This window comes from Oryza glaberrima, chromosome 2 (genome assembly GCF_000147395.1).
Source record: "Oryza glaberrima chromosome 2, OglaRS2, whole genome shotgun sequence".
NCBI classification, from domain to species: domain Eukaryota; kingdom Viridiplantae; phylum Streptophyta; class Magnoliopsida; order Poales; family Poaceae; genus Oryza; species Oryza glaberrima.
Genome location: NC_068327.1, coordinates 17,314,063 through 17,338,563, shown reverse-complemented (window position 1 = coordinate 17,338,563; position 24,501 = coordinate 17,314,063). Strand labels below are relative to the sequence as shown.

The 24,501-nt window shown below is 42.3% G+C and overlaps 1 protein-coding gene and 1 pseudogene across 1 annotated transcript; one reads left to right on the top strand and one right to left on the bottom strand.

The window, feature by feature from the left end:
- The first annotated feature begins 1,626 nt into the window (after nt 1–1,626).
- Nucleotides 1,627–24,501, top strand: LOC127762554 (very-long-chain aldehyde decarbonylase GL1-5-like; annotated as a pseudogene).
- On the bottom strand, nt 14,954–16,525 carry LOC127764318 (non-structural maintenance of chromosomes element 4 homolog B-like). The gene is made up of 4 exons (XM_052289179.1): nt 16,463–16,525; nt 15,331–15,532; nt 15,140–15,238; nt 14,954–15,042 (listed from the first exon to the last, which is right to left on the bottom strand). Exons 1-4 carry the CDS (start codon nt 16,523–16,525, stop codon nt 14,954–14,956), a joined length of 453 nt encoding a protein of 150 aa, XP_052145139.1.

Here is a 24,501-nt window from a genome sequence, read left to right as displayed (position 1 = left end):
GCCTTATGGGCTCATCGGATATCCAAGCATGGTGCTACACAAGTGACACCGTATGAGCTAGTTTATGGGCAGGAGGCTGTGTTGCCTATAGAAGTTAATTTACAAGCTCTTAGAGTAGCCAGGCAAAGTGGTTTGTCGGCTATTGATTATAGAAACTTGATGTTAGACAGGCTAGATGATGTTTCGGAGGAAAGATTAAAAGCCTTGAGAGCAATTGAGAAAGAAAAATTGAGAGTAGCTAAGGCTTATAACAAAATAGTAAGGGAGAAATCGTTTCAAGTAGGCGAATTAGTATGGAAAACGATTTTACCCATTGGTACTAGGAGTAGTAAGTTTGGCAAGTGGTCGCCAAGTTGGGAAGGTCCATATAAGATTATAGAAATTGTTCCTGGAAATTCATATTTTGTTCAATCTTTGCAGGTGATAAAGTTGCCGAAAGCTCTGAATGGAAAATATTTGAAAAGTTATTATCCTAGTGTTTGGCAGGAAGCTTGATTGTCTCAGGACGGATACTTATTTGAGTATCGTTTTGAGAGGACAACCGTGGGTGGTCTCAAGACGAATACCTATTTGAGTATCGTTTTGAGAGGACGACTGTGGGTGGTCTCAGGACGGATACTTATTTTAGTATCGTTTTGAGAAGATGATCGTGGATGGGCTTAGGACTGATACCGTGTGTGGAGTATCGTTTTGAGAGGATGATTGTGGGTTTGGCAAGTTAACTGTTATTGTGTTTTCGATAAAAAAAAGGTTATATTGTTTATGTCGAAAACAGGGGGGCATATGTTAGTAGCATAATTTGGCTTTTGGTTAGGTCATTTTAGACAGGCCAAATTATATAGAATAGTTGGTGTAATTGTTTTAGTGGTTTGCTTAAGAATTGGTTAGCTTGACAAGGGCAGGAATTTGTGATGCACCGGGAGGTGTACGAGTTGCTGGGGAGCTGCAGAAACTAGAGAAGAAGGTTGGGACTTGGGAGGCTGCAATTCTCAGATTTTGTCAGTTTAAGCAGCTAGCATGCAGCGATGGAGCTTTTGCCGATTCAATGGATGTGAGGCTTCAGTGGTTGATTTTATGTGGCTGGGGTTGGATGCATGGCTATGTTTGATGATATGCCTGTTGAAGTCTAGCCACACAGGATCACATTGTTGCCAGAGCAAGGGGAGACAAATTCTGAAACTTGGGCTAGAGCAGCGTTGCAGGATGGAGGCGACTTTCGGCTGAGGCGTGTATACGTCTACATGGAAGCTATCATTAAAAAAGGACGGTTTTGATTAGATAGAATTAATCACGGATTTACCTAGAGTTTTCTATATATGCAGTACAGCGTATTCCTTTACTATATACTATGGATTTTGCACTTGGTAGGGCTCGAAAACAATTATCATCCTATATTATTTTCTTCTACCGTTTTCATCGTACTTTTGCTCTTGTTTCTTTGGCCAAATCCTGGTTATCTAGGGTGCGGTTGATCTTTACTGGTTTGCGCTGAAAATCAGTCGGGTTCTTCCACGAAAGTGAAGATCTTTGCTAGTTTGCTTGAAAACTAGTCGTTCGTCGTTACGAAAGCACGACGGTTATCATTGTTGTTGCGTGAATCAATTTTACGTGTCAACATAGAGAAAAATGGCTACAAATCCTGGCCTTTTGTACTGAATCGCCATGGCAAAAGCTTGGAAACCTAAAGGTAACAATGTTCTCGGGAGTACATATGGTCTGCACATAATTTTCCATTTCAAATGATCTGCTAGTGATTTTTCAAATTCATTAGCAACCAGTACATGAATTTACGTAGAGAGAGAAAAAATGATTCTATGCTAAGATGAGCATAAACGAAATAACATGCGTGGATGCTGTCTATGCATGTGCTAATGCAGGGTGCCCAGGAATCCGGTCAAGAAAATTTTTTAGCTCTACCTCATCTATTTTCACCATGTATGCACCCCTCAATACAAACTTAGACAGCCGTATTAGCTTAAACTCAATCTAAAATAGAGTAAATTAAGCAAGGGGCACCACATGCTGTTTCGCTCTAGCTCCGCCCCTAGCTCCATGGGTGCTTCACGGATGCCACAAAATGGCCACTGCCAAGAAGTTGGGAGAGAAAGATGTGGCCTACCTCAGTGTGCTTCCTTTCATGTTGCCATAGCCAGGTCTGGCTAACCATCTCCCGGCTCATGGATGCCCGTGGCAATCGGCGCCGGATTGTAGAACGTGGTATTGAATTCGAGCAAAGTGGATCGTGAGAACAACTGGTATATATGTATCTCACCTGCAAAATCTCCTCTAGTTCTATCTCTATATATGATTTTTTATATGGACATGCCAAGTTCGTGTATGCTTTAATTCTTTTGAGTTCAGACAAATGGTCAGTAAAAATCTAAACCAAGAAAATTAATTTTGTTTTGCAGGGATGATACCTTCATCTTAACAGCCACTTGGAATACCTAGACCTCCTGTTGATGCCACTCGGGCAAGGAATGCCACTAAGGAGAAGAGACGGCGCCCTTGTAATGGTCCTGATGCACGCTGGCCCGGTTGAGTTTCTATCCTACTGGTTCCATCGTGCACTGCACCATCATGCCCTGTACTCTCGCTACCTCTCACACCACCATGCTTCCATCGTCACTGAGCCAATCAGTTGTAAGATACATCTCTTTGCTTTCTTGCATGAATTACTTGGCTACTAGGAGGTTGTTCAACTCTTTTAAGGTTTCGATTTATAGCTCTCCAAATGAAAATTGCAAGGTTAATAAATCAGCTGTATTTTTTTTAGAGAAGGGTTTTTTTACCCGGATTCTACATCTAATCGGATATATGCAGCCTTTTAAAATTCAGCGATGCTCCAGTGCAATATACTTGAAGTATTCTACTCCGAGTAGAATTAATCTGGATAGTTTATTTTAAAGGGTAGTTAAGTAATCTCCTAATATCCTTTATGGGTAATTTTGGCATGGGATGTTCGCATCGGTTCGCATTGCAGGTGTGGACTCCGTCGCGCTATTCCTCCCCCGGCCTCGCCGCCTTGCCTTCGTCACCGTCCTTATCGCTCGCCGTCGCCGCCTTGTCCGCCTCCTCAGTTGCCGGCCGTCTCCTCCGCCCGCGTCGCCTTCTCCACTCGCCTCCGTCGCCGTCCGCCTCCCCCGCCCTGCCCGCCCTCGCCGCCGTCTCCGCTCCCTCCATCGCCGTACATCTCTCTCGCCCCCTCCGTCGCCGTCCGTCGGCCCTGCCCTCTCCACCCTCCCCCTTCAGTTCACATTTGGTCGGAGGCAGGCACCGGCAGGCGGTTGTGCGCCCGGCGGCTATTCCTCCCGGCAGGCGGCGTCGCGGCCGGTGGCGCGGCGCGTCACATCTGTCCGACGCAGGCGGCGGCGCTGCCAGCAGCTGGGCGCGGTGAAATTATCAGGTATCCACTCCTCCCATCCCACCCCCATCCTGACTTTCTGTTCCCCTTCCTCTACTCAGTGGTGAACTTGTCTGAATTTTTCCTCTATAAATGCATCAACTTGCTTGTAAATGGCTTTGTATACTAGCTTGTAACTATACTAGAGAATCTACACAAGCCGATGTTAAATTGAATAGGAGATATATTTAATCGATTTTGTATGTTGAGTTGTAAGCATAAACGATGAAACTGAACAACAATATTTTTTTGAAAGAAAACTGAACAATAATTTTGGTCTCGAGCTGCAAATGAAATACACCTGTCACTTCAAATTCCACTCAAAACAGTTTGCAGCAATTGATGTGTTACTGATATAAGTCTAGCATTAAACCTCAGCAAAGGTGGCAAGTTAAATCATATCTTGTGCAATTGATCTTTGATCTTTTCTCCCAAATGCTTGCCTTGTCAACTGGTTAATGCATCCAGCATTTCCAGCTAGTTCATCAGTACTAGTAGTAGTGCATTGTATTAATTTATTAGTGCATGTGTTGATCACTACAGGTGTGATTCAATTTTGCTCCATGCCTTGCAGGGGTTGATCACTACAGGTGCTGCTTGACGATGCTGGGAAGAAGTCACACGTTCCTGTCATCCTGTGTTTAGTGAGGTACTCTTCTTCATCTATTACTTCCACTGGTCAATCTTTAATTTTGGGCAAGCTTTCTATGTACCAACAGTTTGTGTAGTTAGGTCCCAACCAAAGTGGAATTTGGTTTTTGTTCTGTACAAGAAAACAAGGTGACAATTAATGTGTCATGTCTTGGTTTAATTTTGTTTTAGCTAATATATTTTTTTGGCAACACAATGCACTTTAAATCACTTGAGAAATTCATGTATTTCAGAAGTACACTTGCGATGAAATTATTTCTTGCAGTTTTTGTAAAAGATGTTTTCTTTTATCTGTGAATTTATTAAGACATATTTGTAGAACTTTCTCAAACCCATGTGAATTCTGAATGTGAAGGTGCACTGATTGAACTGGAGAGATGAAATTGTGAACTACCCACCCACTCCCACAAAACAATACTGAAAAATAAATTAAACAATCATGATTTGTCTTTTCCCAAACAAATGTTTTTCCCCAAAAGTGCAGACTTAAAAGGATTGTATTACAGTACTAGGTGGACCCATTTTACCTTGGAGACTTAGATGTTGAGTGCCAAGCGCTGGATGCAAGTAAGTTTGTAATCATTTAGATTATTTATAGAATCAGCATCCTTACTCTGCCCTGTTATGAACCTCAGATATTATATGCAGTCCTACAGTAACTGAATTGCCTAATGTGAATTTCCCGTGTTTTCTTTGGATTGGCAATGTATTTATGCAGGCGACGGTTGTTCTTTTTTTATTATTCTTATGAGGTATAAAGGACGTAAGGTTATATTTGGGTGCTTGTTCTGTTTGTTTTTTTGTACTTTTCCGTAGGTGAGGTCTGACATAATAACTTCGAGCTAATGTGAGCCTAGAGGATCAGGAAGAGTATAAAATGATGGGTACTGTGGTTTTTTAAAGCGAGGAGGAAAGTTACAAATTCTATTTAGACTATGCAAAGGGTAAGGGTTTCAGTGTGAGGAAAAACAATTTGAAGCGGAAGGACGGTGAAATTATATGGAGGCAATTCGTATGCTCATGTAAAGGGTACAGGGAGTTGAAGCACTTTGAGAGGACAGAGTGGAAAAGGAGCCATGGGCACTGACCCGCTGTGGTTGCTTAGCTAAGCTTGAGATTGAGCGGAACGAGGAGAAGGGGGTGTGGTTTGTTAAGGAGTTTGATAACCAACATATGCTCGAACTTGCAAATCCTGACCATGATGCTTTTTTAGGAGTTCATCGTGTGATGAGTGATTCTAAGAAAGCCCAAGCGGTCGAGCTTCACATGAGTGGCCTTAGGCCCTTTCAAATCATGGAGGTTATGGAGAATAACCACGATGAGTCGGAAGAGGTTGGTTTTGTGATGAAGGACCTTTATAATTTCTTTACTCGGTACGAGATGAAGAATATCAAGGGTCGTGATGCTGAAAATGTGTTGAAATATCTAACAAGGAAGCAAGAAGAAGATCCAGAATTTTTCTTCAAATACACTACGGATGAGGAAGGGCGTCTTAGGAATGTGTTTTGGGCAGATGTTGAATCTCGTTTAGACTATGCTGCTTTTGGTGGTGTTGTTATTTTCGATAGCACTTACTAGGTGAACAAGTACAATCTTCCTTCCATTCCTTTCATAGGAGTTAACCACCATATAAGTACAACAATTTTTGGGTGCGGAATTCTATCCAATGAGTCTGTCAACTCTTACTGTTAGCTCCTTGAGACTTTTTTGGAGGCAATACGTCAAGTGCATCCAAAATCATTAATTACCGATGGTGACCTAGCAATGGCGAAGGCTATCAGTAAGGTAATGCCGGGTGCTTACCATAGATTGTGTACTTGGCATATAGAGGAGAATATTAGTCGTCACCTTCGTAAGCCAAAACTCAATGAGCTAAGAAAATTAATTTATGAGAGTATGGATGAGGAGGAGTTCGAGAGACGTTGGGCTGATTTTAAGGAGAATGGAGGCACGAGAAATGGACAATGGATCGCTCTGATATACTGACTTAGGGAGAAGTGGGCTGCTACCTATACAGATGTGAAATACTTGTTGGGTATGCGCAGCAACCAACATAGTGAGTCACTGAACTCAAAGCTTCACACCCTTCTGAAGAGAAATATGTCACTAATGTGCTTAGTCAAACATGTTAAGTTGTGCATACAACGTCTGCATAAGAAGGAGGCTCAGTTGGACGCTAAGTGTACCTATTCGATCCCTTTTCGTAGAATAGACGCCGACCCATTGGAGAAAGACACTGCCCATATATTCACAACAATCGTGTTCAAGAAAGTCCGTGCACAGATATGGCTAATTGCTGGACTCGAAGTCATAAGTGGGACTAATCAAGATGGTTCGTCAATGTATGTTGTTGGTTTGAAGGACGATAATGAGGTGTGGGATGAAGTGAGGGTTACTTTTAAAGGCCAGGCGTTGGAAGGTGTGGAATGTCACTGCCGGAAGATGGAGTGCGAAGACATCCCTTGCTCACACATATTTGTTGTACTCAAGTTCCTTGGTTTTGACACCATCCCTCGTTGTTGTGTCGTGGATAGGTGGACAATGGGAGCAAAGGCGGCATTTAGGTCAGACAGGAATACCGATCCTAATGTGTGGTCTGAACACATGGTTCGTTTTCGTAGCCTCCGAAATCTGGGTAGTGATGCTAGGAACCCTGAGCAGACAGAAAAGGCGATGGATTTCTTAAATGGGATTTTGGATAAAGGATCGTCATCCCATGAGAACATCGTGGCTGGAGATTTTGCTCCTATGCCAACTCACTTTTCATCTAGTAACTAGCCATTAGAGAAGAGGGTCTATGATCCTGATGAGATTAGGGCAAAAGGAGCTCCATCAAAGAGACGAAGGCCATTCCGTGAGACATTGCACACAAAAAACCAATAAGGTTATTGTGCCTCACAAACTTTGTATCTTTTGTATTAATGGCATTGTTTTTTATTGGATTAATTTAATCTTTTCTCAAGATGTGCATATTAAGTATTTTCCCTGGTGCATGCGTTTGGATTAGGAAAGTTGTCTACTAAACTTTCTTATACAATTTGTGTTGAATCATATGTTATTGTTCCTGGTTCAGAGGTTGCAATTTTGTCTTCTCATAGAAATCCCTGGAAGTCGAGAGAGTACTCCCACTAGATAAAATGGAAGTTTATTTTGGTGCTGAGTTTTGTTCAGAGTTATTACGCTATTTTTTCATGGTGGATGTATTTGTGTCTTTCATACCGTGTGTAACATTCATAGTACATGTACATATTGCAGCGTCTCTTCAGGTGGTGTTTGGATCCAGGGACTTAACTTTAATCCCTATATTTAGATACTAATTTAGAGTATTAAATATAGACTACTTACAAAACTAATTACATAAATGAAAGCTAATTCACGAGACAATTTTTTTAAGCCTAATTAATCCATAATTAGATAATGTTTACTGTAGCATCACATAGGCTAATCATGGATTAATTAGGCTCAATAGATTCGTCTCATGAATTAGTCCAAGATTATGGATGGGTTTTATTAATAGTCTACGTTTAATATTTATAATTAGTGTCCAAATATCCGATGTGATAGGGACTTAAAAGTTTTAGTCCCATCTAAACAGGGTCTCAGTTTGTCACGTTAATGACAAAAAATCGAAATAACCTTACTGATAAAATTGTTTGTTCATGCAGGCATTTTTTGATATCCATGATGCCCACATGTGGGATTTGTCTTGAACAGTGCCAAAGGCTGAAAGGTGATTTTCGGCTCCATTTATTGTGGCTTCATTTACACATGAAACTATGCATGACATTTACGTCCTTCTCCCTCCATGCAGGAGAAAGCATATCCTTCTCTTCCTCCTCGGTCCATCTTTATATGCAAATAACAGAGGGTACTATCTTGAGTTTGATCTGGTATTCAGGAGGCACGTATGAATGTTAAGCACCTGGTTAATTAGTGAGACACATTTCACTTAAGGGAAACTGAATCCTGCAAAACCACATGTTTGGTCTTCAGTATTTGGGCATTCATCCTGAAACCTGCACTTTGTTTTTCCAAATTATACGTACACACACTGTCACACTGTATGGAAGAGCATAAAACCCTGAATCAGTGCATAAGTAACCCTTTTTGAGGATTATGAATCTGTGAGATGGATAATCTTTTATAGCTTGATTATGAATATGTGAGATGGATACTCTTTTATAGCAGATCAAACCTGTCTTCCTGAATATGGCCATCTCTGCATATGCATTACACTCTGAAACTGAGGCACTTAATTTATTTTAGATGTGTACAGAGGCAAATAAGCTGAAATGCTTTAGAACTATAAAAGATGTCTTTTTCAGAAACATTACAGAAATACAGAAATGAGATCGATTTAATCCATTTTCAGAAAATTACACAATTTAACTACCTCCTGTGTCCTAACTTGACTGCTTGCTGCTTGGTTTCTGAAATTTGGTCCTGGATGATGAAATTAGGATCCTATTCCAGTTGTTTTACTTGAACACGTTTATATATTTTCTGGATAAAAATTATATATATTGTATACCCTATAGGAAATACATCACCACATACTTAGCTAGGGACTCTGTTGGAGCCAATTTTTGAACGGAAATCTTCATATTTCAGGTTCGGGAATGAATGCAACCCTGCTGGACTGAAAGAAGAATCGCACTGAACCAAAGGTGCAATATTTGTGCACTGAACCAAAGGCATCTCACACGTGAATAACCAAATAGAGTTCCATTTAATAAATATCCAAATAGAGTATCATTTAATAAATATTTATCAACTAGCTTATTCCAAATGAACATCCGAGCAAACTAACTTAGAATATTAAAAATAAAACATCTCATTGACAAATGAACATCTCGTAACTTTTTGAAAAAATATCCTCCCAATACGAAGCTCACATCTTAGATTTCTTCGGAGACGGCTTATGCAGGATTGCAGTGATTGCAGGGAACAAATCCGGGTATCTGCTCCCGCTGTCTCTCTCCTGATCATTTAGTCTCGGCTTGTAAAAATCAAATAAGATGTTGGGCCTGTTACAACTATGGGCACCTTAGTCGGTTTTGTTGGGCCAAAAAAGTAAAGCGGAAAGCCCATTGGCGAGAGAAGCTTCGTGATTTGCATCTGGGAGAGGGCTCTGACAAGGAAACTAATCTTGCTTTGCTCGGAAAGGACCCCTCGTCTCCCCCGTCTTTTCGCCCTTCCATCATGCTTCCTCCCAGTAATCCTCCTTCTCCCCCAAAACCCACCACCCCATTGTTGGTCTCTCCCATTGCCTGGGCGGAGAACATGGCGAACCATACTGATGCTGAGCTTCGGCCGGAGCTCTTTCTTCCTCCTGGCGCCAATGTGGAAGCCCCATGGATTGCCAGAATACCAAGGTCAGATTTCACTGTTCAGTCCATCCCTCAGAACCTTGGAGAAGAGTTTGCTGTTGTTCTGATTGAGCCCCAACCTCCTGAGCACTTAGTGAACCAGACTATCAATGAGATCATTCACTTTGTCACTCATTTCTGTCACATTCGGTCATTAGGGCGCAACGCTACCCCCTGCCCTTTGTATAGTTCAATTTCAGTCTGTCTTTCACAGAGATGCTATGGTTGATGAGGGTCCGATCATGCAACAAAACCTCGCGCAAGCCAATTTTATCCCACATGATCAACTTGCTAACAGAAGAAACAGACCATACAATAGAGAAGGATGGGTCATGATTTTGGGTATTCCTTTGAGGCTAAGAACCTATTCCATTATTGAGCAAATTGTGAATAAGTTTGGAAAGCTTATGCGCTGGCATTCCACGGACAGGATCTTGGGTAGGGTTCTTGTCAAAGTTAGATATACTGTCCCTCATGAAGTGCCTGAAAAAATTGTGATGGGGCACACTGCAGAGCTTGGAGGTGTAGGGGAATCCTGGACTTTCTACCCGTATGTGCTTACAGGCAATTTTGTTGATATGCTGCCTGGAGATGAAGATGCCCCAGCCATTTGGGAAGTTATCCAAGACCAACAAGACCAGATACAACAGTTACAACTGGACCTACAACTCCAACAAGCCAACCCTGAAGGTGATGGTGAAAATGGTGGAATTGATGACATGGATCAGGATAATCAGAATCAACTGGATGAAGTTGAACCACAGCTGTCCCTCTCTTTCAATGATTACTCAATGATTGAATCTTCATCCTCTGTTCAGATCATCAAGCAGCCATCTGGTCAGATAGTCCCATACAGCTTGCCAATCCCTGAACTGCCTTTTTTCAGGTTCCCTGAAAAGTTCTGTTATGCAGTTGCATTTGGAGTATTCAGACCCCTTCTGTTGGCTGTGAACCCCCCCCCCCCCCCCTATGTTCCAATGCATCACCCAAACGATTCCATGGAACACCGTCAAGATCAACTGGGTTGTCATCCCCTATGTGCTCCCTTGGTGCATTCAAAGTCCTGCTAAGCGTCAAAGAATCTCTATTGCAGGAAAAAAATGTCGCAAGAGCTCTTCCCTACAGCTCTGCCTCGACAGAAATAATTTCCCTGCCTGTGAGAGTGAGGAAGCAGAAGAAACAGGCCCAGCTCTCTGTTGAGGGACTGAGAAGAAGCCCAAGGTTTGCAAACAAGGGGGAGAAACTTGATCTAACTTGTGATGTCCCTAAAAAGAAGTCCAAGGTGAAGCCGATGGTGCCAGCTTTCAAGCCCAGCAAGGAGGACAGGTCCAACCATCTTCCACCAGCCATCCCAGTGGCCCAGCTGCAAAAAATAGGCGTGGAGAAATGTGGCATGCTTCCTGAGGAAGTGGCTGAAGACAAGCTCCTCCAGCGCAAGAATGATTAGTTTAAATTCTGTTTTGGCTATGCTTAGCCTTCTTGCCCTGGTCCTTATCAGGGTTGTTATCCTCAACTTTATGGGTCTTTTGTGTTTTATTGGGCCAAGACTATTTCTTTGTCACAGGGTAGATTCTCTTTATGGTTCTGAGTGATGACTGGCAGCTCCATGAAAAACATCATATCTTTATGGTTAGTTTCTTATGAAGTACATGTGTTACTTCCCTGCTTCCTAAATAAATTTGTTTGCCCAAATGAATGCAACCTCACGAAATAGAAATTGCAATATCCTATGTTGGAATGTTCGGGGGATAAACTCAGATCAGAAATGGCTGGCTATTCATCAAAAGATTGAAGAAAGTGGTTGTGCAATTATCTGTTTACAAGAAAAAAAGGGAGCATTTTGATCACTCGTATATAAGGAAGTTTGCCCCTAAAAGGTTTGATAAATTTTGCTACCATCCTTCTCTAGGAGCTTCGGGAGGGCTCATTATAATTTGGAACAGTCACCTATTTACTGGCACTTTAATTAGCAGCCTCCCATATGCAATCACTATGCATTTCACTGCCACAGCATCAAGCAATGAAATTTGGTTCCTCACAAATATTTACGGGCCGTGTTCAGGAGATTTACGAGATAATTTTGTTGACTGGCTAAATGGCATAGTTATCCAACCTGATGAAAACTGGCTGCTCATGGGAGATTTCAACTTCATTCGATCAACGCAAAATAGAAACTTGCCTGGTGGCGATATGAATGATATCATGATTTTTAATGAGGCCATCAGTAACATTGGACTGCAAGAATTACCTCTCAAGGGCAGAACCTACACATGGAGTAATATGCAAAGTCAGCCTCTCCTTCAACAGCTTGACTGGTTCTTCACTTCGCCCGCCTGGACAACTCATTATCCCAACACAATGGTCACTGCTCTGAACAAATGTGTCTCTGACCATGCACCATGTGTTATTTCAATTGAAACCTCTATACGAAAGTCAATCATCTTCAGATTCGAAAACTATTGGGTTGATATGACTGGTTTCATGGAGGTTGTCAAGATTTTTTGGGATATCCCAGTCAGAGCAACTAATCAAGGGATAGTTATTAATGGGAAATTGAAAAATGTCCGAAGAGGCCTCAAACGTTGGAGTAAAAGGTTGTCAAATTTAAATCAATTAATCCAAAACTCCAATGAAGCAATTGATATGTTGGATAAAATTGAAGAGGTCAGGCCACTGTTCATCCAAGAATGGAATTTCAGGACTATTGCTAAAAAACATGTGCTCAAACTTCTGCACTTCAGAAATATCTTTTGGAAGAAAAGGTGCACAATTCTGTGGGTTAAATTTGGAGATGTCAACACCAAATTTTTCCATGCTGCGGCAACGCAAAGGTTCAGACAGAACAAGATTTCTCATTTAACACTAAATGATGGTAACATTGTCACCTCTCACCAGGAGAAGGCCCTGGCATTCCTAAGCTGCTTTCAAGCCAGAATGGGAACCTCAAATGGTTATCAAATGATAATCAATCTGCAAACCCTCTATCATCCTTCTAATCACTTATCAGACCTGTCAACAATGCCTTCAAAAGAAGAAATTGACAAAGTGATAAGAACAATGCCAACAGACAAAGCTCCTGGGCTAGATGGGTTCAATGGCTTATTCATGAAAAAATGCTGGTCTATCATCTCTGAAGATTACTGTAAACTTGCCCATGATTTCTTTGGACAGAAAATTTCTATCCAGAACCTGAATAGCTCATTCATCTGCCTTGTTCCAAAGAAACCATCACCTGAATCTGTAGATGATTACAGACCAATCTCACTCCAGAGCTCTAGCACGAAATTTCTAACCAAAATTATGGCAGAAAGGCTACAAGCAGTCATCCTCGATCTCATCCATGAAAACCAATATGGCTTTATCAAGCAAAGAACAATCCAAGGCTGTCTGGCATGGGCCTTTGAATATATCCATCAATGTTATCAAAGCGAAAGAGAAACTCTTATCCTTAAGATTGATTTTGAGAAAGCTTTTGACTCTGTAGAACACTCAGCCATTCTTACAGTACTGAAAGCCAAGGGTTTCACTAACACTTGGATCAATTGGGTTAAAGATATCCTAACCACTTCCACAACTTCTGTCCTTCTCAATGGAGTGCCAGGAAAGACTTTCAAATGCCTTCGAGGTGTCAAACAAGGAGACCCAATCTCTCCCCTTCTCTTTGTTTTGGTTGCTGACCTGTTGCAATCAATGATAAACAAAGCTCCCGAAATAGGCATCCTCTCCGTGCCTATTCCCCAACCTGATACTAAGTTCCCAATAATTCAATATGCAGATGACACTCTTATTATCATGAAAGCCAGTCAAAAGGAGATTTTCTGCTTAAAGGGCATCCTTCAGTCTTTTGCTTCATCAACTGGACTAAAAATAAATTATCACAAATCATGTATGATTCCGATCAACGTATCTGAAGAAAATTCAAAGATCCTGGCTGAAACTTTTGGATGCCAAATTGGAAACTTACCCTTCACTTATCTGGGACTGCCTGTTGGAACAACTAAGCCTAAAATTGCAGACTTTGCGCCCCTTATAGACAGAGTGGAAAGGAGGCTCCCAGCGATAACAATGTTTCTGAACCAAGGGCAGAGGCTAACTTTGGTAAACTCTGTACTTTCCTCCCTTCCAACTTACTACATGTGCACTCTCAAAATCCCAAAAAAAAGTAATTGAGCACATTGACAGAGCAAGAAGGCATTGTCTTTGGAGGAAGTCCAGTGAAGTTGATGCTAGATCTCTGTCCCTAGCAGCCTGGGACAAAGTTTGTAAACCAAAAAAAAGAGGGGGAATGGGTATCATAAATCTGGAGTTCCAAAACTGTGCATTACTAATGAAACATCTGGATAAATTCTACAATAAGAGGGATCTGCCCTGGGTGAAGCTCATTTGGAATACATACTATAGTAACAACTCGGTGCCACCGCATGCCCTGCAGGAAAGAGGATCATTTTGGTGGAAGGATATCTTTCGTTTAATACCAATCTTCAGAGGGGTTAGTAAAATTCAGATAAACACAGGAGATTCGGTTCTCTTTTGGAAAGACCCATGGACAGAAGACCTACATCAAAATGCTTTCCCAACATTATTCTCCTTTGCTATCAATGAGGATATCACAGTACAAAATTATGTTCAGAATGATGTGACAAAATTTCAATTTGCCACTATCCTCTCAAGCGTTACAGCAATTCACTGAACTTTCACGCCTTTTGGAAAATATCAATCTCACTGATCATCTAGACATTTGGTCTTACTCCTGAGGGGCAACTTTCAAGACAACGAAGGTCTATGATTTGTTTTTTGCCCACCTCTCCCCTCATCCAGCAATCACCTCGATATGGAAAAGTAAGTGTACAATGAAAGTTAAAGCATTTCTCTGGCTCCTTTTTATGGATCGATTAAACACTCGAGATATGCTGCAAAGGAGGCAACTGCATGTCCAAGATGGCCCCTCATGTAGGATGTGCACTTCAGGGGTTTTGGAAGATATGGTACACTTGTTTTTCTCTTGTCCTTTTGCCAAGTCATGCTGGAATCTCCTAGGTATCAACTGGGATGAGGATTTGGAATTTCTGCAAATGATTCAGTCAGCCTATCATGCATTGAACCGGCCATTCTTTGTTGAGGTAATAGGCACGGTGTGCTGGCAGATATGGTCATCACGAAATGCTCACATTTTTGACAATATTGCAATATCTCTCAATCGTTGGAAATTTGCCTTTAAGGAAAATTCCATTCTTCTTATGCAAAGAGTGAAGGAAGAAGACAGACCCCCATTTCAATCATGGCTAGACTCTTGTTATTAGTTCCTTTGTAATTATTTTTTTTTATTTTTTATTTTTTATTTTCCCTTGATGTATATAAACTCCTTATATTTCTTAATATATCACAGTAGGAGCCTCTCATGCTGTTTCTCGTAAAAAAAAAGTGAATGTAATTATTTGTCATCGTCTTGGAAGAGACTACGGTTCAACTTGTGGTGAGCCTCCCGCATCTCCATTTTCTCACACGTGGTGGTGGCCACCGCCTCCTCATCCTATGACGTATTGCTGGCATTGGTGCCGTGTGTGGTGAGCTGAGGGCTGTGCATTAGCTCTTCGCCATCCACAACCAGTCTTTCATCATCTACCCACAAATGTGAAACAAGATTAAAACATATTGAATTAAAATATGGACAACCAAATCGAAGAGGAGACCATTAACAATATTATATAAAAATGACTACATACCTGCCAGTCCCTAAAATCCGTCCTCATTATAAAATGGATGTTTTTTACCTTTCCACTAGCTATGTCTTCTGCCGTTGGTGCATTCCTTGGGTCTATACCAACAAATATAATAGCATCAAGTTAAGGTATAGAGTACACAGATTTGTAGCAACAGAAATAGAAAACAAGTAAATGACACACTTACATACAATATGACGGCCATCACCATCCACAGTTATTTGTACCCTTCCAACATAAACAAGATTTGACAAAGTATTTATGTTGTATACAGTTATGGAAAATGAATTTCTAGCCAACACAAGGTTTTCGAGCCTTGCAGATTTTTTGTTCTTTAGAACATTAAACATGGCTAACATATTTTCATCGCCACATGTTAAATCATCAAACTGCATTTAAGAAGGAAAAAAATCAACGGCTTAGTTGATCATCATATAAACCATTGTGCCAATTAACAAACTTGACTAGTAACACATGACATCGACCGATTTTGACGGATTATATGTCGTAGTGATGATGTTGTTTCGGTGGCTGTTGAATTCTGCGACTTAATAATAAGTTTTACTAATACGAAACAACATACTATAATCTAGCTTATTCCTAAAAGAAAAAATAAAATAAAAACTTAAAATACTCCAAAATTTTGTTACAAAAGTCAAACGTGGACAAATGGCAAATTAGTTTCACAACAAACATTTTGTGTGGACTAATGGTTAAGAAAATTGTGGTCAAAGTTTAGGTTATTCATGCAAGTTTTTGAGTCAGTTGATACTTAAGAGAAAAAACGGAAGACAGCAAAAAATACAATAACAAATTAAGCACTAGGTTAAATAAGAAATAACATAATATGTCAATATACTTGAGCGAATTGCCAGTGCAACAAATGGTAATGATAGTCTCTCAACAATGTACGGCGCTCTCATCGCTAATGAATTAGAAAAGAAAATTATCCCCAAATCGTAAACAATTAAGTGACAGCCAGATGACTAGGACCAAAAGTCGATCGCATATGTAATCAGGGTTTACAGATCTGTTTTAATTTGGTGATTGATTGCTTGAAAACAATGTAAACAGGATCTGAGCTAAATAAAGGCCAGGGAAAGTGCGTTGGACCCAACCAATGAATCTAAGATACAGTACACGCAATGCAAAGAGAGTAGATCTATTCATAGGGAAAAGAAAAAGGATAACATCTAGGCAGCATAAGATGTGCAGTAACCGAAGTACTCATAGACCATTGCTGGCAACTAGTAATCGAAGATTAATAAGTCTATTATATGTCTCAGAACTCACAAGTGTATACATGAACATGCACTCACCTCTGCTTCGGGATATACCTGAACGGCGGAATCTGCTTCGGGATACACTGAGGAACCAGACATATTGTAATCACGGAGGAAGATGAGGTTGACGGAGTAAGAGATGCACACGGAGGAAGATGAGATCGGGGAGAAAGGAGATTATGAAGAATGTAAATGAGATTGGTACCTGTCCATCCTTTTATCTGTAAACAAAAAATGGAAAAATGGAAAAATAGCGGAACGATATACTCCACTATCATTTTGAAACCGTGCAAGAATATATCTATAAAAAATGGAAAAACGGAAATATTGGAGCGATATACTCGAAGCACGTACCAATGAAGATTTTCTATGCACTTTTGAAGAGGTATATATTATGGGGTTTTAATACGAACTCTATTTAACAAAATATGTTTGACATCCTTTTCTCACTTGTGCTATTCAAGTACACTCTATAACATCCACTGAACAATCAGCCAATATCACTTTACAAGAAAGCATCCAAACTTTACAAGATAATTTCAACGATTCCACAAAGGATTTTTGGCCACGTATGCGATCATTGATACTAGATTGCATGGAAAATGATTCAAAATGCCTAGAACGAAAAGATACTACGCATGTGTTTGAGGTAAAGATGATAAGCTAGACTGTTAATCATTATTACTAACGTAACACCGCTAAAAAAAGGTTGACGCTATTGTAGGATGTTGAACAAGAACAAATTGATCCCATGTAGCATGTATCAAATCATAACGAAGAGTCCTATATAAACCAAAATGTAAACATGACTTGTGAAACGAAGGTAAACTGAATTTTAATTCTCTCGCTAACGTTTCTACAACTTATCATAATACTAACGTGCACTTTGTTACCTAACAGGACAACAGTAACCAGAGCAATCAAAACAGGAAGAGGCTTATAGGTCCTACAGGAAGAACATACAAACCGACTAATCGGACTGACTTCATCTATGAAACAAGGGGTAAAAAGAAGGACATAATCAGAACCCAAGCACAGACAAAGAAAACAATAGGTACTATGCTATTTAATAGTTACATATGCTCATGTCAATGGTACTAACTTTCCTCCTTTTCAAGCGCAAACGGATAAAGAAGCTAACATGCCAGACACAGATGAATTACGGGGTGAAAAGAAGAGGAAACAAAACAACCAAACACCGAATGAAATATCTGAATGTATGAACTCTCTACATCATCCATAATTTTTTACTTATATTCTATGTTTGTGTGTTACTGATTTGACTTACCCTTTTCTAGTGTACATCGAGAAGGAAGATCTTACCAAAAAATCATAGACAAAGGCCCACCAAAGAACGCCTTACGAGGTCAAAAGAAGAAAAAAACGAATGGCCAGACACCATTAAAAAATTCAGAAGGTAATGCCTAACCATTTAACATTTCTATAGATCTATTACTAATTTGTCCTACCTTCGTAGAGTTGACTAAAAAAAAGACCCTTTCATTACCTACATTAATAACACGGAGGATAACAAAGTGATGGTGCATATTGAAGAAGTGCAGGTTAAACGGATAAGAATGAATGTACTAACACAACCAGAATTCTTGAATGATGATGTAAGTTCGCCTATTTAACAAGCCTACTATTCTTTTATAATTATATTTGTTATGTAACTCAACTAACCTCAAATTCAGGTCATGGATGCATACATCCAATGCCTCCGCTATAATGAGAAAGGAATCAGGGGAGTTGGCAAGGCCTTCCTAGAGATGGCCATTAAAACAGGTCTACTAAATGTAGAGGGAGCGCATGTCGAAGCAAGCAAACCTCGAGATAAACGATGGATTAGAGATATGGCACGCGACTATCTAGCATTTGACATGGTAATACTTATTTAAGCTATCTATGTAATGGCTAATTCAATTTATGACTCTATCTTACTGTTGAACATCTGTAGATTTTCCTCCTAATTAATATTAAAGATACACACTGGTACCTAGCCGTTCTTAACGCTAAGCGATGTGAGGTGCAAATACTATATTCGCTCGCAAAGCCAATCAGTAAAGATCGACCCGATCTACGGCGTGTGGTAAGCGATACACTTCCACTTGTATAATTCAACTCGGTTTTGCTATGTTTTAACCGTTCCAACGTTGCACAAAACTTCCCAGCTGCTAGCTATCGAGAGGGGATTACACGGGACAGAGAATCAACACCCATAGTTAAAACATGATTGGCCTGATTTCATTATTACCGAATGGGAATACAACAAAGTCCAAAAATTGCCAAAGCAAGGAGACGGGTGGGTGACTCAAACTCTTCCACATGATATTCACATTATTCAATTACGGAAACGTGTTAGCCTAACGACTAAATTCTTGTAGCGTCTCGTGTAGCCTGTACACCCTTAAATTCATGGAGCATTGGAGCGAATCTTATCTCCCAGGAATTCAAATACAGGCAACTACAACGACCTCTATTCATATTTTGCACCAGTGCTTCCCATTTCGAAAAACGATTTAAAATGCACTCCCTTTACATTATGCAGAAGGATGTGAAAACATTTCGACAGGACTTAGCCGGAATTTTGATCAACTCCGAACTGAGCAAGATTAAAGATCGTCCACTACTACCAACCACGACATAAATGGATTATCTATCGAACATTTACCACAATTACCTTACTATGCTCTCTTCCCCTTATTAAATCATTTAGATACTACTTGGGTATTTGACGGATCCCAAACATTGATGCCTTTTTGAGATAATATTTATAGTTCATATTTGAATCCATTTGAGAAGGAGCGGTATATGAAACCTTACGCTTCGGGGTGACTCAAGGCAGTAAGTTGTCGATGTCACCGACGTGCATCTACTTCAACGTCGCACCTGAACACCGATAACCCCTTCGCCGGCATGCGGATCCCCTTCGCGCATGCCACCATCTTGCAAACTGACCCTGCTCCCAACCATTCAATCAAATAATCAAAATACAATGCAATGGATTGAAGAAAAGACAACCTTTATCTGCAAAATCATAACAGTAAGAAATTTTGACTCATTTACTTACCACCAGCCAAGGAGGAGGTTGCCAGAGGGAGACTTGGAGGAGATCGACGCGGGATTGCTGGTGGCGCGGAGGAGAATGACGTGAGCGGCGGATGCAGGTGGACACCAGCGATACCGGCACGGTGGAGAAGGGGGCGGCGGTTGATGAGGAGGGGTGAACCGCGATGGCGGCTAGGTCGATGTCCACAGAGAAGGGGGCGGGGGATGATGGGGAGGGGAGAACCGCGACGGCGGCTAGGTCGATGGCGACAGCGGTGGAGTGGAGAAGGGGGCGGCGGTCCATGGGGAGGAAAACGTGGCGGCGGTGGCGGGGGAGGCGACGCGGTGAAGAGGGCTCATCACGAGCCGGTGGAGGCAGGTGGAGGGGCGGTGGAGAAGGGGGCGGGGGAGGAGGACGGTGATGGTGGGGGCTCACAAGCCGGCGCGGAGACGCGGACGGAGGAGAAGGCGGCGAGGGCGACGAGGAAGGGCTTCGACGGAGGGAAGCTGCCGATAGCGGGGGAGGCAGGGAGGCGGACGTCGATGGAGGGGCGCTGGCGGGGGAGAAGGCGGCGAGGAAGGGCGAGGGCGGCGAGAGAGCGGAGAAGGCGATGGCGCTGGAGGGGGAGCAGACGCCAGGACAGGCGACGGAGGTGGCGAGGGAGATGGACGGCGACGGAGGCGGGGATGGAGGGGAATGGCGACAGGAAGTGGTGAAATGGTGACGATGCGAGAGGAATCGGATAGGGATAGGGTGAGTAAGAGACTGAAAAAATACGATAATACCCCTACGCGATTTTTTTTCCCTTAACGAAAACACCCTTTCACATTTCTACTTCCACTAATACTGGTGGGAGTAGAACTAGATCTCAGCCCTACAATTAAATACGATCAATGGCCCAGATTTTTTTCTACTCCGAGTAGAAAGCACCGGAGTGGGGCTGTTTAAAATTAGGAACTTAGCCCCTCAAACAACCCAATCCGAAATTCGCTTCTATGAAGATTTGAACTCAGGTTCTTGGGATGCTACTTAGGTCACTGCAACCGGTGACATGCACTTTTGCTGCTGTAATTGCTTTGTTGACAAATGTCACAAACCAAACGCAAACTACTTCACAACTCACACTCTAACATAGACGAGCCAAGGGTTTTCGTTGATTATTGATCCTAGTTAACAAGACTTGTTAAATTAGGTTGTTGGGACGGCCTTGTTGAGGTGCTTTGTTCTTCTTTTGCTCTCTTTTTGTGTTTTGCTTTTTGGTTCTTTGTATTTGCGTCTTGGACACCTCTCTTCTTCTTCTTTAATGCAATGATATGCAACTCTCATACGTATTCGAGAAAAAAAAACTCTCATGCTCTCTTAGACACGAGCCTATCACTTCAATTTAATTCTTTGGGGTTTGGTTACTCAACCTGAGCTTATCAATGACTAATATGATCATTCCGTTATTCCTATTCAGCTGTCGTCCATCCATTTGCAGAGTTAGTGGCCTATGATGTACTTTTTGCAATCCCAGTGGTCACATGCTTGTTGACTGGAACCATCTCCATCCTTGCATATGCAATTTACATATTCTACATAGACTTCATGAACAACTTGGGCCACTGCAATTTTGAGTTGGTTCCCAATTATCTCTTCAAATGTTTCCCTCCCCTCAAGTACCTTACGTACACCCCTTCGTAAGTACCTCATGTTCCTTCTTGATCTCTATCGATATTCCAAACTGTTGTTTATACTTACATTACATGCACATTACAAAATCGTTTCTACTTAATTTGAACTTTGGTCTTCCGCTGCTAGGTTTCATTCTCTTCACCACACGCAGTTCCGCACAAATTACTCCCTTTACATGCCATTCTACGATTATATCTACAATACCATGGATAAATCATCTAGCACCCTATACGAGAGCATGCTCAAGATCAGTAAGGAGAAATCCCTGGATGTGGTTCACCTCACGCATCTCACCGACCTCCAATCCATTTATCATCTGAGGCCCGGATTCTCCATGTTTGCTGCTAGAGGATACAATCAAAGTAACTGGTCCATGATAACCATCTTGTCACCCCTATCATGGCTCATCGCCATGTGTACCTGGGCGTTCAGTTCTTCTCCATTTGCTGTCGACAGAAGTGTCCTAGATAAAAACCTCAACATGCAGACATGGGCCATACCAAGATACAGTTTCCATGTAAGAATTAATATCCGATCATTCACAATAATGATGATTATGCTAATTAGAATGCAGGGTCAAAGAGTAGTATATCCTAAGAACGTGCATCTAATTTGTGTGTGTAGTACCACTTAAAAAGGGAGAATAAAGCTATCAACGACTTGATTGGAAAGGCAATACATGAAGCTGACAGAAGAGGTGCTAAAGTTTTCAGCCTTGGACTCCTAAACCAGGTGAGAAAAAAGAATAATCATGCATATATACATTTGGCCTGAGAAGGCCACGAAAATGACAAGAATATGAGTTTATAAATCAATGGAAACAGGCACGCAATCTCAATGGAAACGGAGAACGTTATCTTCATCAGCAGCAGCCAAAGTTTGAGGACTAGAATTGTGGATGGCAGGGCAGCAGCCTAGCAGCTGCGGTGGTTTCCGATAGTGTAGCCTCAAGGACAGACCAAGTTATTCTTGCAGGAAATCTTGACAAGGTGGCTCGAGCCGTTGCTATGGCATTATGCAAGAGAAATGTCAAGGTGATTAACCATTTGCAGTACTTAAGGGTGTGTTTGGTTGCTCGTATCTGTCTAGCCTGGCTCATCTCCCTTATCCAGGTTGAGCTTATCCTAGTTAATGGGATACACATGCAGTCGTTTGGTTGTTTGCATTAGTCTAGCTTAGCTGGTATGAGATGTTGTTTGGTTGTCTGCACGAGAGATACAGTTTAGAGGAGAGTTTGTTTGGTTGGTTGTATGAACCGTATGTATGAGGATCTTTTTTTCTGGGTAAAACAATTCATTATTTGAGCTCATGTAGTGGAGTACGTAGTACTATTACACAGTATATCTTATATTAGTGACTAATTACGGCATAGAGAATGAGAACGGTAGAAAAAAAAAGAGTGACCCTCTCACTCCTCGCCGCCGAGCACGGCCCCTGCCGCTGGCAGCCTGCTCTGCCGAGCCCGACTGGTCGCTGTCATCATAATCACCGCATCCATCGCTCCCACCGCTCGCCACTCCTCTTGCTCCACCACTCTCTAGCCGCGCCGGCACGCCGCTCCCTGTGGTCATCATGCTGGCGATGGTTGCTGCTGCTGCTCGCCACCGTCGTCATGGTGGCGATGGTTGTTGCTGCTGGTTGCTGCTGGTTGCCGCCGTCACCGTCGTGGCGGCCAGATCCGATGGGAAGCGCTGGAGGTGTCGGTCGCGAAAGGGATTATGTGGCGGCAGCGCGGACACCGAGGAATGGATGGGGGCGACATCGGCGATGGCGAGGCAAGGGCGACGGTGAGCTTCCCGATGTAAAATCCTCTCTGGGTCTTCTCCTTCCTCCCGAATTTGGCCGAGGTCGAGCCCGGCGATGAGCAATGCAGCAGCAACAAACCCTAGCATTTTCGTTTTGGGGGAGAAATGAGAAAGGGGCAGGGTGGTGACCAGTGACCCCTTCGCACCCCTTGCACACACGGGTAGCATCGACGTTTCTCTAGCCCGGAGCAGAGGGGGTCTCGACCTCGACATCAGTATCCCGCTCGAACTTGCTATCAATGTCGCTAGCAAGTTCGAGCGGGACACTGATGTCGAGGCCGAGTTCTCCTCTGCTCCAACCTTGTAGAGAGTCCATGCTTGTGTTCTGTCGATGAGGCGAACGCAGGTACGACATAGAGGTCTATCAAACCATCAGGGAATACAATGTGAATTTGTGTAGAATACACATGTAGTTCCTAGTTTATGAAGATATACGTGCTTAGTACTTTTTTTAAAACTTTCTTCCCGTACAACAGTTACATAGGCAATGTCGCAGCAAGGCGAACCAATGTCAGCGACTACTAGTGGGACAACTTCGAGCTAGGCTCCTAGGACCCAAAATAGGATTCCTAAGCAAGTGTACACCATAACAGAGGTGGACGAGCTTGGATTTCCGACGGCTCCTCCGAAAGCTGTCAAAAAATTCCCAACGATATGCGGAGACCTACAGAGGCGGAACTTCACCATTCTGGAGGACCACATCGGTCTGGTCCCACGGGCAGAAAAAGAAGAGGCCTGGAAGCAGTTCAAGGAAAGCTTCGAGTACCCTGCAGAGGCCTAGGCAAGACTCAAGCGGCAGGCTATCTGCAAGATGGGGAACTTGTAGAAAAATTTCAAAACCGCACTGGTCACGGACTACGTCCTCAACCCTGCCCAGCCAGAACCATTTGTTAAATACCCGTTCATCACCCGGGTCGTGTGGGAAGAGTTCCATGCTGCCAAATCAACCCCTGAGTCTTGAGCAAGAAGTGAGGCCTATAGGGAGCTGCAGGCAAAGAACCTTCACCCGCACCGGCTTCGCACTGGAGACTACACGGGGAAACAGGCGGAATGGGATAAGGAGGATGAAGCTACTGCGGAATCTAACACCCCGCAAGTGCTTGGTGATATCCCGTTGCAGCGGGCAAGGAACTGGGCAAGGGCAAGGGTGAAGAAGAATAGTGATGGAACACTTTCGTTCCTAAATCCCTAAGATCAAGCGGTGTACCAGAAAATCGTAAGTTCAACACATAGAATAAGTTTCATTAGGTTATATCGTATTCTTCATCTAATTCATCCTAACTGTACCACAGGTCGAACTGACTATTGAGAAACAGTCCTCCCAAGAGGTCTCCTCACAAAGTCGCGAGGATGACGTCCTCACGAAAGCGTTGGGAACCGAAGAACACCGTGGACGGACAAGGGGAATTGGATCCAGTGTTCCATGGAAGCTTGGGTTTCCCCAATACGCGTGGCAGTACAAGAAGCACAAGCTTTCAAAGGCACAGAAATATGCACGCCTTAAGGAACAACTTCGGGCGGAGCTTAGAGAAGAGCTCAGAGAATAG